Source organism: Durio zibethinus, chromosome 16 (genome assembly GCF_047325235.1).
Source record: "Durio zibethinus cultivar Kanyao isolate XHJ-2024 chromosome 16, ASM4732523v1, whole genome shotgun sequence".
Classification (NCBI taxonomy): domain Eukaryota; kingdom Viridiplantae; phylum Streptophyta; class Magnoliopsida; order Malvales; family Malvaceae; genus Durio; species Durio zibethinus.
Window position 1 is genome coordinate 6,400,909 of NC_143177.1, and position 12,048 is coordinate 6,412,956.

Consider the following 12,048-nt stretch of genomic DNA (forward strand, 5'->3'; position numbering starts at 1 on the left):
CTTGTCGCGGATGCGAAAAGCGGTGGTTAATAGCGTCAATAACAATCGATTATTGCTAGGGATTTAAATAGCGATCGCGGTCACGTTTTCGGTCGCGTAGTATTTGTCGCATTTTCGGATATAACGGAGATAATTGCGGTCACTGCGGTCATCACGGTCGTGAAATTTTTTTTTTTGCACAATTTATTATAAAATGTAATAATTATAATTATAATTATAATTATAAAAACTCTTATTCAATGATTTTAAAAATAGTTTATGACACTCTATGTTTTTTATTTTCTAAAAAAATTATTCACAATTTTATTTAGATTATAAAAAGCATTCATATTTGGTTTATCCATAAAATTTTTCTTGGCCAAGTTCATATTCAATATTAATTCTAGACAAATCAAATATTAACAAAACATAATATGTTAAATACCAAGCATTTAATTTAATAAAATTACAAACTTAAAAATATAATAATTTCAAATTCCATCAACTACAATTATTGATACATATTTCAAATTTACCACATGGTAGAATGACGAGGAGGATCAGATTCTCTATCTTCACTTTGAGAGCCAAGTTGACTCCATCTCCATCCCTAAGACCTTTGTTCTTGATACATTTGAGGTGGAGGATATATTTGAGGATGATACATTTGTGGTAGAGGGTACATTTGTGGTAACTGATACATTTGAGGTGGAGGATATATTTGAGGAGGTGGAGGATACATTTGAGGTGGATAATAACCATATGGAGGTGGATAACCATGAGAAGGTTGAAAATTATGTTGTTCTAGTGGATAGTAATGTTTTTGAGTACTAGCAGATGATTCACTATACTCAAAGTTACTAGAATTTGGTCTCTCACCTAAAGATGAAGAACCTCTAAAAATTTCATAGTGGTGCTTCTTTGCTTTTCCTTTTGATCGAGCTGTACGTGCACTTTGACCCTCATTAGATTCAGCAAATGGATTTCCTTCGTATTCTGCCATATTAATAAAAAGTCCACCAGTAGCAGCAAGCCCAAATTCTCCTCCAAGTGGGCTGTAAGATCGATTTGCATCCATATTATCACCAAAATTCGCACCATCACCATCACCATCATCATCTGGACTTAAACCACCACCATCATCACTCTGACTTGGTGTTGGACTTGAACTTGAATGAGACACATTCCTTTCTTGAGATTGACGTGATCGTTCAACATTCATTTCATTATCAGAATTATCTGCAGGCAACCAATCAGAGTTTTGACCATCTATTAGAGGATTTTCTTTCTCTTGCAACCATTCTGTTAGTGGATCATCATCTTCAAAAATATGGTCAAGGCTAATAGGATTAAAACTATTATTTATTTCATCAATGCTCATTCTTTTTTGATGTTTCATCCTCAACCTCATGTTATAATAGGTATATACAAGTTTCTGGAGTCTTGCAAACTTCAATCTGTTTCTTGCTTTGGTGTGAATATAGCTAAATGTGCTCCAATTACGTTCACAATTTGATGCAGATGTTGTTTGACTAAGCACTTTGATTGCTAGTTTTTGTAATTCAGGAACACAAGTGCCATATATCATCCACCACTCAGCTGTATAAAATTATTTAAATTAAATTTCAATGGGCTATACAATTAATTAATATAAATAAATTATAATTATTTAACTTACTATTTACCTGGATTCATTTGCTTCCAAGCTCTTTGTGCTTGTGGACTACCAAATGTTTCATGCTTGTCTCGAAATAATAACAACTACATCGATTGAAAATACAATAATAAATGAATAAATAAAAAACAATTTAATTTTTAATACACAAAACAAATGTTAAAGTTATAAAATGGTATTAAATACTAACCTAATTAATCATTCTGATTTGAGTATCTATCGAAGGTTCTAATATTTCAATAACTGCTTTTATACCTTCTAATGTTTCTTTAAATACATTTGCAGAATGTTCCACTCCAAATTGAAATTGTGGATTTAGATAGTAACCTAAACATAATTTATAACAATATTATATTAAAGTAATAAAAAATAAATATATAAGCAATTTAAGTATAAAAAATAAACATATTTTTTAAATACCATCTATATTCTTAGTTTACTTACCAGCTGAATGCAAGTCAGAGTGCATGAAACTCCATCTATTGTCAATAATTTTTTCATATTCAGTAGAATAATGACAAGTTTGTTGAATTGCTTGTTTAGCTCTATCCACAACCTCGTAAATAAAGCCCATTGTTGGTTTTTCATCACCATCTACAAGGCGTAACACTTTTACTAAAGGCCCATAAACTTTTATTATATCACCTGTTTTTTTCCAAAAATCTTTTCCCAAAATGATTTTTTGACTTTATAAGCAAGTCCTGATTTTTGTTGTCCCCATTTTGAATCTTTATATTCCTATATATTCATCAATAAATTTTTAGAGTAATATATTTTAAATTAATATTTTAAAACAATAATATTATAAAAAGATGCTAGATTTAAATAATTGTACTAATTACTAAGTACTAACCTTTGAATTGAACATCTCTCTCAAACTTTGCTTTTGCCTCATTATTTCTTCTAATTGTATGAAATGAGTGGCAAATCGGGTAAGAGTAGGACAAAGTATTTGCTTCCCTTGTGTATATTTCTTCATCAAATTAACAGTCCAAATGTGATTGTATATAAAACAAGTCACTTTCTTTGCATCATCCAAAACCTTTGCCACATTTTTTTCCTCCCAATATCTTCAAGGCACAAGTCCAAACAATGAGCTGAACATGCTGTCCAATACAAATGTTTTCTCTTCTCCATTAGTCTTTTTCCTGCGGCCTTAAGTGCTGCCTTGTTATCAGTGACTATTTGAACAATGTATTTTTCTCCAATTTCTTCCACAACTTCATCTAATAACCTATAGTAAAAGTTTGTATCTCTACTACGAACACTTGAGACATCTACAGATTTCCAAAAAATAGTCCTTTTACTATAGTAAACAAGAAAATTAATGATATGCATTTGATTCAAACTATTGGTCCAACCATCACACATCAAAGTGACACCCAATTCATTCCAATAAGCTTTTAATTCATTAACCCATTCATGAACTTGTTGATACTCAGACTCTAAATACACATCTGAGACCTCATAAGGTGTTGAAAGTCTTACATGTTGGCCAACTTCTGCTGCCACAGAAATCAAATTATGCAACCATGGGGAATTTGCTAATTGAAAAGGAAGTCGATCATATATAAAAAATTTTGATACTGATTCACCCATTTTTCTTCTTAATGTCTTTAGAAATGAATCATTTACTTTTTGTTGTCTTGAACTTTTACTTCTAACCAATTCAGGAACAGCTCCCCTTAATGAAAATTCAGACTCATTTGGAGTTCTTGTTCTTTTTTCAAAATATTCAGCAACTGAACCATGAGAGCTTCGTCCTTCTTCATATATGTTACTCCAACCACTAGTTCTTTGTCTGAATTCTTGTCTTCTATGCCACTCATGTTGTGATTGGATACTATCTCGCACGGCTTGTCTAGTAGCAATGTCTTCATCAATAAATCCTTCATAATCATCTTCCCCTCTTAATTGTGATAAAAATTCATTTTTTCTTCTTTTGTTGTCAGCCTTTTTTGATTTGCTTTCTTGAAGGAGTTTCATCATACTTTTTCTTACATACCTATTAATAATATAGTTTAAAAAAAAAAGAGAAAATTAGTTGCATATGCTTATGTAATTTTATAATTTTTATTAAAAAATTAACAATAATATTTTCAAAGAAATTAAAAGAACATAACATACCAGTAACGTTGGGGCATGGTGCAACATTGCCAGTTTTATGAGCAATGTGTTCTTTGAAACGTGTTATTCCTCCTTTTACAACTTTACCACAAAGTTTACATGAAACATTTCCTCTTGTATTTGGCACAAGTGTTTCAAAATGCCAACTTATATCATCACTTAGCGCGCCCTCTACTCCTTTACTCGAAAACTCTTCACGTAGTGGCATACTTACTATTTTGTATAAAAACAAAATAAACTTATATTTAGAAATATTAATATTAGTTATTACATCATTAAAAATTGATTTTACGCTAAATTTTTTAATTTTTAGTTTTTAATCTTAAGAATATTATTAAATAACTTAATCTTTTAGATGCATTAATTGATATTAAATTTTTTATCACAAATAACTTCAAATAATTATATAATAAATACAATCTTCAATAATTACACAAAAATAATAAGAGTTAATCTAATATCAAAAGAATTGACAACAATATAAATATCAAAACAACAAAAAAATTATTAAATTTCATATACAAAATTATAAACTAATATCTAACACAATCAAAATATAATATTTAATTTTAATTAATTTTTGTCTAACTTATATAAAAAATTTATCAATAATTTTCATCTACAATCTCTATATATATCATATTAAATTATTAATCTTTTATTTTTTTTAATTATAAATCTTCAATCCCTCTAATTAGATTTTATCTAAAAAAAATTTCAAAAATTAAAAGTTTTCAAACTTATATTTTAATAAAATTTTCAAACCTATATTTTTTATTTTTTAGTTTTTAATCTTAATAAGAGTAATAGATCATAAAATGCTAAATTTGTTAAGTAACTTAATTTTTTTGATACAATAATTGATATAAAAATTTTTTTATCACAAACAACTTTTAATAATTATATAATAAACACAATCTTCAATAATTACACAAAAATAACAAGAATTAATATAATATCAAAAGAATTGACAATAATATAAATATCAAAACAACAAAAAAATTAAAATTCATATACAAAATTATAAATTAATATATAACACAATCAAAATATAATATTTAATTTTAATTATTTTTCATCTAACTTATACAAAAAATTTTATCAAAATTTTCATTTAAAATATCTATATATTATATTAATTATAAATTTTCAAAACCACTAATTAAATTTTATCTAAAAAATTTTTAAAAATTAATTATAGAATTAAATAAAAAAATTCAATCCCACCCTCCATACACCCTACCACACCCAATCCCTCCCCACCTTCCCCCCACGCCCCACCACACCCAATCCTCCCCACCCCATCCAATCTCTCCACGTGCCTAATATATCAAATTGTTTAATTCTTTCTAACAACCCAAGTCGAGACCCTTCTAGAAACATTCCATTCTTATGTTCATCTTTTTCTTCGTCTTACATTTTACTTTCTCTGGCTTTCTAAAATTTTTTTTTTTCATCTCTCATTTTCTCTCACATCCCTTTATCACTATCACTTGCTGACTTACCTAGTATCTACAGATATTTCGTTCGTCTTTCAAACTTTCACAAGACACAACAGATCGATCATTTTACAGAAATTTTACAAAAAAAAAGGTAATTTAACTTTCTTTTTTTACTTGTTTGATCTTGAATGTTGATTGAAAACTTGAGGTTGATTTGAATTTGAAAGCTGAAAATGTCGTTTGAATGGTTGAAACTTGAAACTCTGTTTTCTAGCTCGTTTTAAAATTTCTTTTGATGATAAAGATCTGAGATTGTGAGGCTGTGAGCTTTATTTTTTGATTTGGCTTTTACTTTTACTTTTGCAAGTTTGTTGTTTTATTTTGCAGGCGTAAAATTTTGTTTTTTTGTTAGAACTATTAGATCCGTGAGTAGAAAAACGGAATAGCGACAATAACGGTCCGTTATTACCGCTATTACCCGTTACGCCGTTATTTTGTGGCCGTTACTCTCCGTTTTTGTTGTGAATGAATTTCTCAACCATTTTCTATCTATTAATGGTGACGGAAAGTAACGCTACCGTAATTTTACAACCGCTATTCCGCTATCAATCCGTTTTTTGAATCTCTGATTATTGCCCGTTACTCCAATTTCCATCCAAAAAATATATAGCAAAATGAAAACAAAACCATTATGCCTGAGAAAAATTAAGAGGTTTTCATCTGAGAAAAACTCAAAAAACAAAATAAATACAACCTCCATCAAACTCAAGCATTAAATTAATATAAGCATAACCAACTAATTAAAGGTAAGCATTGCAATTTAACTTAAAATTTCTTTTTTATTTCTGAAAGTTTTGCAAAATCTGTGTTGTAAACTGGTGAGTTATACCGTGAGATCCATCTTGAAAAAATTGAAGCTGGCTGCACTGATACTAGGCCTAAGGTGAGAAGGATGTGACTAGGAGGTTGGAGCCCTCCGTTTCTAGAGCGAGAAAGGGATAGGCGATTGAAGAGTTCAGGTTTCAAGAGAAAAAAAAAAAAGATGAAGGAAAAAGGAGGAGAAGAAAAGAGATTGTGTTTGGAGCTGCGTTAGTAGTGGAGGGAACCTGAAGCCTGGAGCTGGAGTTTCGGGTTTGGAGGGAGGAAGAGAATGGTGCCACTGGTGAGAGAAGAAAGATGAGATGTTTAAGGTATTATGATTTTTTATTCATGAACTAAACGTTAAATTTTGGGATTAAAGGGCAAAAAAAAAAATAAAAATGGAAAGGATTGGATAGATCTTGGCCTTGCATATTAAATTGTGGCCCAATAGTTGTAAAGCTATTTGATTTATTACATGCAAGTTGGTTTTACTATCTTCTCAAGCTGTTTTAAGTGATGCGGTAATAAATAAAAGCAAGGATAAATATTAATAAAAAAAAAAAAGGAAGAAAAAGAAAGTATTTTAAAGGAAAAAAAATATATGTACTCATTGTTTGGACAATTAAAACTAATGAAAAAAAAAATTTAACAATTATTATTTGAATAAAAAATAAAAAAAAGAGAAATGATTTATTATAATAATTTTTTTTAATTATAATATTTTATTATTTATGATTTTAGAATACTCTTGAATATAATAATCTTTTTATAAAAATAAAATTTTTTTAATATTTTTCCTTAACTTTTTATAAAAATTAAGATATTAAAAAAGTAAAAATTACAAGAAAAACTTAAAGTTATTGAATTTCTACTTTTTTTTTCCTCAAATTAAAAGTTTATCTAAACAAAAATTTTTTTTTTTGTTTTCATTACTTTTTTTTATTTTCTTTTTCTTTTCTTCCCTTCTTCTCAATCCAAACATAATGTAAAGGGATTAGCTTTGACCTTAAATTACTTTGCAGGAGCTTGCAGGGACGATTAATATTCATTACTTATCCAAAACTAAAATTCGGATTTATCAATTTTTTAATTTTTAATTTTTAATACAATTATTATAATTTTAACATAAAATGAACAAATAACGTCAATAACCTCAGTTCAACAATATCACTTCATTCTTACTTGGATTAGAACCTATTTGTGCTTATTTTTTAATTCTAATTTATTTGAATTTTTTTGGGAAAAAATTACTTTATTATATGAAAAGTATTTATTTTCATTTAAATTTCATAAAAAATAATAACTTCTTCAGTTCAAGCGCAGGCCCATAAAATAAAAGTTATTTTATGAACTTTTATTGTAGGTTATTGATTATTTAAAATGACAGGTTATATAGATTTTGCAGTTAAAACTATTAAGGACTTCCAGCTAACAATCCACATGAAGTTTTTGTTCTAATTTGTCAGTTATCACAAAGCCCAGAGCAGAGTGCTAGTATCAATAGTCACTGCCTAATTTTTTACAACTTGGGATCCATAATCAAGCTGCATTTGTTCTGGTACTGAAGGAGTAAGGATCCTATGCATTTGCTAATGATTAGGTTGCAGAAAATCGGCTTCCAAGGGAATTATAGTATGTGACTTTTTTTAAGATAGGATGTAGACGAATTAAATATATATATAAATTTTGTTATAAATGCCATTTGTTCATTTAATTAATGAATTTTGAAATGTTGTCTATAATTATTTGTTAAATTTAATAAATAAAAGGAAAAAAAAAAAAAAAAACTTGTCTGTTCATGAAATATTTGCCAAATTTCCGTTTATTTACACCCTTATTGAAGGTTTTTCTTGAAAAGAGGGATCATTTGTCATGGGCCAGTGGCTTTTGAGGAAGGTAAGTGACTCGTATCTGAACTCTAAAGTGCTTGATTGGCAAAACTAACGAGCAGGCAAGGACTTTTAATATCTAAAAACTTCTCTCAAAGTAAAGAGATAGTTTCAAACTCTTGTACCTGGGGGCGCACTAAATTGTTTGCTTTGGTTGGAAAGCATAAAAGAAGCACAATTAACTCTTTATAAACATAGCAAGTACATGGATCTCTGCTGAACATTATGGGAGATTGGTTTATCATCTATCCCTTTCTAATACAGATACAACCTCCAAATTAAGGGTCATATATGGTTCCTAGAGTTGGGATTATAACCCTTCCTAGTGCCAAGCTCTGAGAAAAGCTTGGAGGTTTTCTCGAGCACAACAGACAACCAAGTGGCACCAATTGCAATATAATCAGTGTTCTTTTGCCACGTCTCTTGCTGCCTCCTCAGCTGCAGAAACAGCCTGATTAGCTGCAGAAATTGCTAATCTGGTTTTATTCATCAGCACTCTACTTTTCTCTGATAATTTGTACTTCTGCTCAAGTTCATCTCTTGTATGGTTCAACTTTTCAATGCCTTCTGAAGCCATCACCTGAACTACAGCTTGCACTATAGAAATATTTCCTTGGATCTTGTTGTTCTGCACATAAGCATGCTCATCATGCCTCTCAAAATTTAAGCAATTTACTCGCAAAGAAAACATGCTCATCTATCTCTTGGATGGCAATACTTGATAGATTGCCATAGGCAGTCTGGTCGACTTGTAGCAGGATTTAATACACTCTACTTATCCAAAAAAAAAAAAAAAAACATTTAACTCCCCTTCCCCCAAACTCATTCACACACGTCCGGCCTTATGAATTCTGTTAAGAGTAAATCTGTCATCTAAGTATAAAAGATTTACCAAAACATGAAGCAATTAATTTATATAAAGAATCCAGCACGATTAGAAAGAGTCCTTGAAGCAGTGACTGATCCAAAATTTCTGTCGAAGGTATTTACTTATAATATATAAAACACCATCGACAGATTTATTAATTTTATCTACAAAAAAGGTATCAACAAATTTCTTTTTAAGGTGCTCAACACAAAATTTTCCTTCAAATTTTTTTATTTTTTAATTTTTTGAAATGTCTATGGACACTCCACAGTACCATATAAATTCCCCACTGCCTTGGATTCAACTGATCATCTAACATCCCTCTATGACCAAAAACATATATTCTAGAAATTATGACAAAGCTAAAAGCATTGAATTTCCCAGGAAAACATGGAAACCAATTCCAATTTCCTTGCATGTTAACCAAACTTGGAAACAAATTTATCGGCTTGCATTTGTAATCATTATATTTTTATACATTATATTATCAAAAAATACATTGAAAACACAAATTTAAATTTACAAAAGAGAAAATTGAGTATATTGTCTCATTATTTATATAGAAAATTACTATAATATTGATACAATATTTCATGCCTATGGTCTAATCATTCATGATTAATAGTATAATTTTTTTTTTGTTTCATTTCTTTTTATTTTATATGTATTTTTTACTTCTTATAAGAGCAAAAACTGAAACAAAAGTAAATAGTAATACTGAATAAGTAAAAATATTAAAGATCAAATTTACTAATAGTATATAAAATGCATGATTTATTTTTCATAGAAAATAATTATATTTGAACTAATGTCACATTCTACATTTTAATCAAATATGCTTATTAATCTATGGTCATATTATATTGAAGAAAAAATTTATGGTCATATTTATTATACAAATATAAGACTTTTAAGATATTATTTTTTTAGAATTATACATTGCCCATTATAATTTATTTATTTTGACCAATCTCTTTAGGTTTTTTATTTAATTTTAGTGGGATCCAAAAAAAATTACGAAAAATCTGTACATTTATACATTATATTAAAGTTTTTTTTTTAATTATTTTCAATAAAGTATCAATTAAGGCTCCACTTGACTGCCCTCAATTCTTTTTTTGTTAATTAATCATTTATTTTTAATCTATAGTTAATTCTATGGGGATTATGTGATTGGCTTGTAATTGCTTGACAAGTATCAATCCATCATCGTCTCAAAAAGTGTAATTTTTTTTTCTTTTACTTTTTACTTTATTAAAAGGAAAAAAAATTCAAGGAAAAAAGGAAATGAACGAAAATAATTTTTTTCTAAACTTAAATATTCCTGATTTTTGGACTTATGAGATTAGGTTATACTTTAAAAAATAAAATATTTAATTAATATTAATCACTAATTTTTTTGGCCAATTATATATTAATCATTAATATATGAATGTCATAAATGATTTTAAGACTATTGAATTGGTCTTTGTTAAATATGATAATTTAAAATACGATACGATGACACAACATAAATATGATATAAAGAAAAAGATATGAAAATGACATAATTTAAAATCTTAATAGTAAATATATATGAATAAAACAAACAAAATATATTTTACATTTTTGTATCGACATGAATTATAACATGTAATTTTCATATAAAATATTGTATGAATAAATAAATTTTAATATTTTATATGACATAAATATACGAATCGCTAGATCTAATCTATGTTATATAACTATGTCAATAAAGTTAAATAAATTATGATATAAATTATACTATTTATTAATGATTTGTTTTAATTATTGAATGAATTAAATTTTTAAATGAAATAATTCTATTTGTCATAAAGTCTAGATCCGGGGATCTATTGCTAGACATTGACTTTTAGGAGTCGCCACCAATCTTTTTTATCTAGGTGCGATTGGCCACCTAAAGAATCTGTCCTTTCAGGGGACACCTAAGTTTAAGAGTCCCTAAAAGAATAGGTTCAGGTCTGCTAACCAGAATAAGATTCGAGAGTTCGGTTACGTGTGAGGAAGGTTATAGCACCCTCACAACACCCATCAAAAGATGATACCAACTTAAATTTAAGTTATCCAAAAGCCTTAAAATTTTACCAAGTAATTAATTATTAAAAATTATTCTCAATTGACTCTAATACTTTTAGCAGAAAATTGAGAAAATTTCCTCACCTCAAGAGTATGCAAGAAAAACTACTGTTTCACTTGCAGAGGCTCCGTCATCGGATTATTTAAAGAAAAATCAAAATCAAAATCAAAATAAAAAAGAAGGAAAGAATAATCGTTTTTATGCAGGGAAAATTGATACTTTCAACTTTTCCCCAAAAATCCTTTCTTGAAAATTTATTTTTAAGGAAAATTGATACTTTCAACTTTTCCTCAAAAATTGATTTTTTGAAATTTATTTTTAAAGAAAATTGATACTTTCAACTTTTCCCCAAAAATATATTTTTTTTGAAATTTTGTTTTTTAAGAAAATTGATACTTTCAATTTTTCCCCAAAAACTTTTTTTTTGAAAATTTATTTTTAAGAAAAATTGATACTTTCAACTTTTCCTCAAAAATCCTTTTTTTTTTTTGAAATTTTATTTTTAAGAAAAATTGATACTTTCAACTTTTCCCTAAAAATATTTTTTTTTTGAAATTTTGATTTTCAAAGAAAATTGATACTTTCAATTTTTCCCTAAAAATATTTTTTAGAAATTTTGATTTTCAAGGAAAATTGATATTTTCAAGGAAAATTGATACTTTCAACTTTTCCCTAAAAATATTTTTTTTGGAAACTTTGATTTTCAAGAAAAATTGATACTTTCAACTTTTCCTCAAAAAATTTTTTTTTAAAATTTATTTTCAAGAAAAATTGATACTTTCAACTTTTCCCCAAAAATATTTTTTTATTTTTATTTAAAGAAAATAGAATAATAAAACAAAATAAAAGTGAACATGAATAAAAATAAAAAATAAAGAAAAGTAAAAAATAAAAAATAAAAGTAAAATAAAGATAAAAAGAATATTAAATAAACCTAATCTAATAAATAAAAAAAACAAATAAATAAATAAATAAACAAAAAAAAAATCTGGCTCGGCTCGAAGTACGGCTCGGCTCGGCTCAAGGAAAAGAAACGGCTTGGGGGAGCGGCTTGGAAGCTCGACTCGGCTCGGCTCGGCTCGAAGGTGGACAGACACGCGCGGGTC

The 12,048-nt window shown here is 27.8% G+C and overlaps 1 protein-coding gene and 1 pseudogene across 2 annotated transcripts in view; both read right to left on the reverse strand.

Annotated features, from left to right (window-relative positions):
* Positions 1-230: 230 nt before the first annotated feature.
* LOC149514249 (uncharacterized) lies at positions 231-3,989 on the reverse strand. The gene is made up of 6 exons (XM_089745720.1): positions 3,729-3,989; positions 2,687-3,628; positions 2,600-2,627; positions 2,211-2,299; positions 1,665-1,734; positions 231-1,578 (listed from the first exon to the last, which is right to left on the reverse strand). The coding sequence occupies exons 1-6, from the start codon at positions 3,987-3,989 to the stop codon at positions 590-592; spliced, it is 2,379 nt and encodes a 792-aa protein (XP_089601846.1). The 3' UTR covers positions 231-589.
* A 4,059-nt stretch (positions 3,990-8,048) lies between these two features.
* Positions 8,049-12,048, reverse strand: part of LOC149514250 (binding partner of ACD11 1-like) — a 54,027-nt pseudogene continuing 50,027 nt past the window's right edge. Inside the window, exon 4 of the transcript XR_016328482.1 lies at positions 8,049-8,601. The product of XR_016328482.1 is annotated as a binding partner of ACD11 1-like (transcript). The remainder of the gene's footprint in view (positions 8,602-12,048) is intronic.

Excerpts from the sequence above, each read along its gene's own strand:
- LOC149514249 (XM_089745720.1), bottom strand. The coding sequence starts at position 3,989 with ATGCCACTACGTGAAGAGTTTTCGAGTAAAGGAGTAGAGGGCGCGCTA. Across the intron at positions 3,629-3,728 it reads TTATTGTTAATTTTTTAATA|CAAGAAAGCAAATCAAAAAA; the intron begins AAAATTATAAAA and ends ATGAAACTCCTT. Across the intron at positions 1,579-1,664 it reads TTGGAAGCAAATGAATCCAG|CTGAGTGGTGGATGATATAT; the intron begins GTAAATAGTAAG and ends AATTTTATACAG.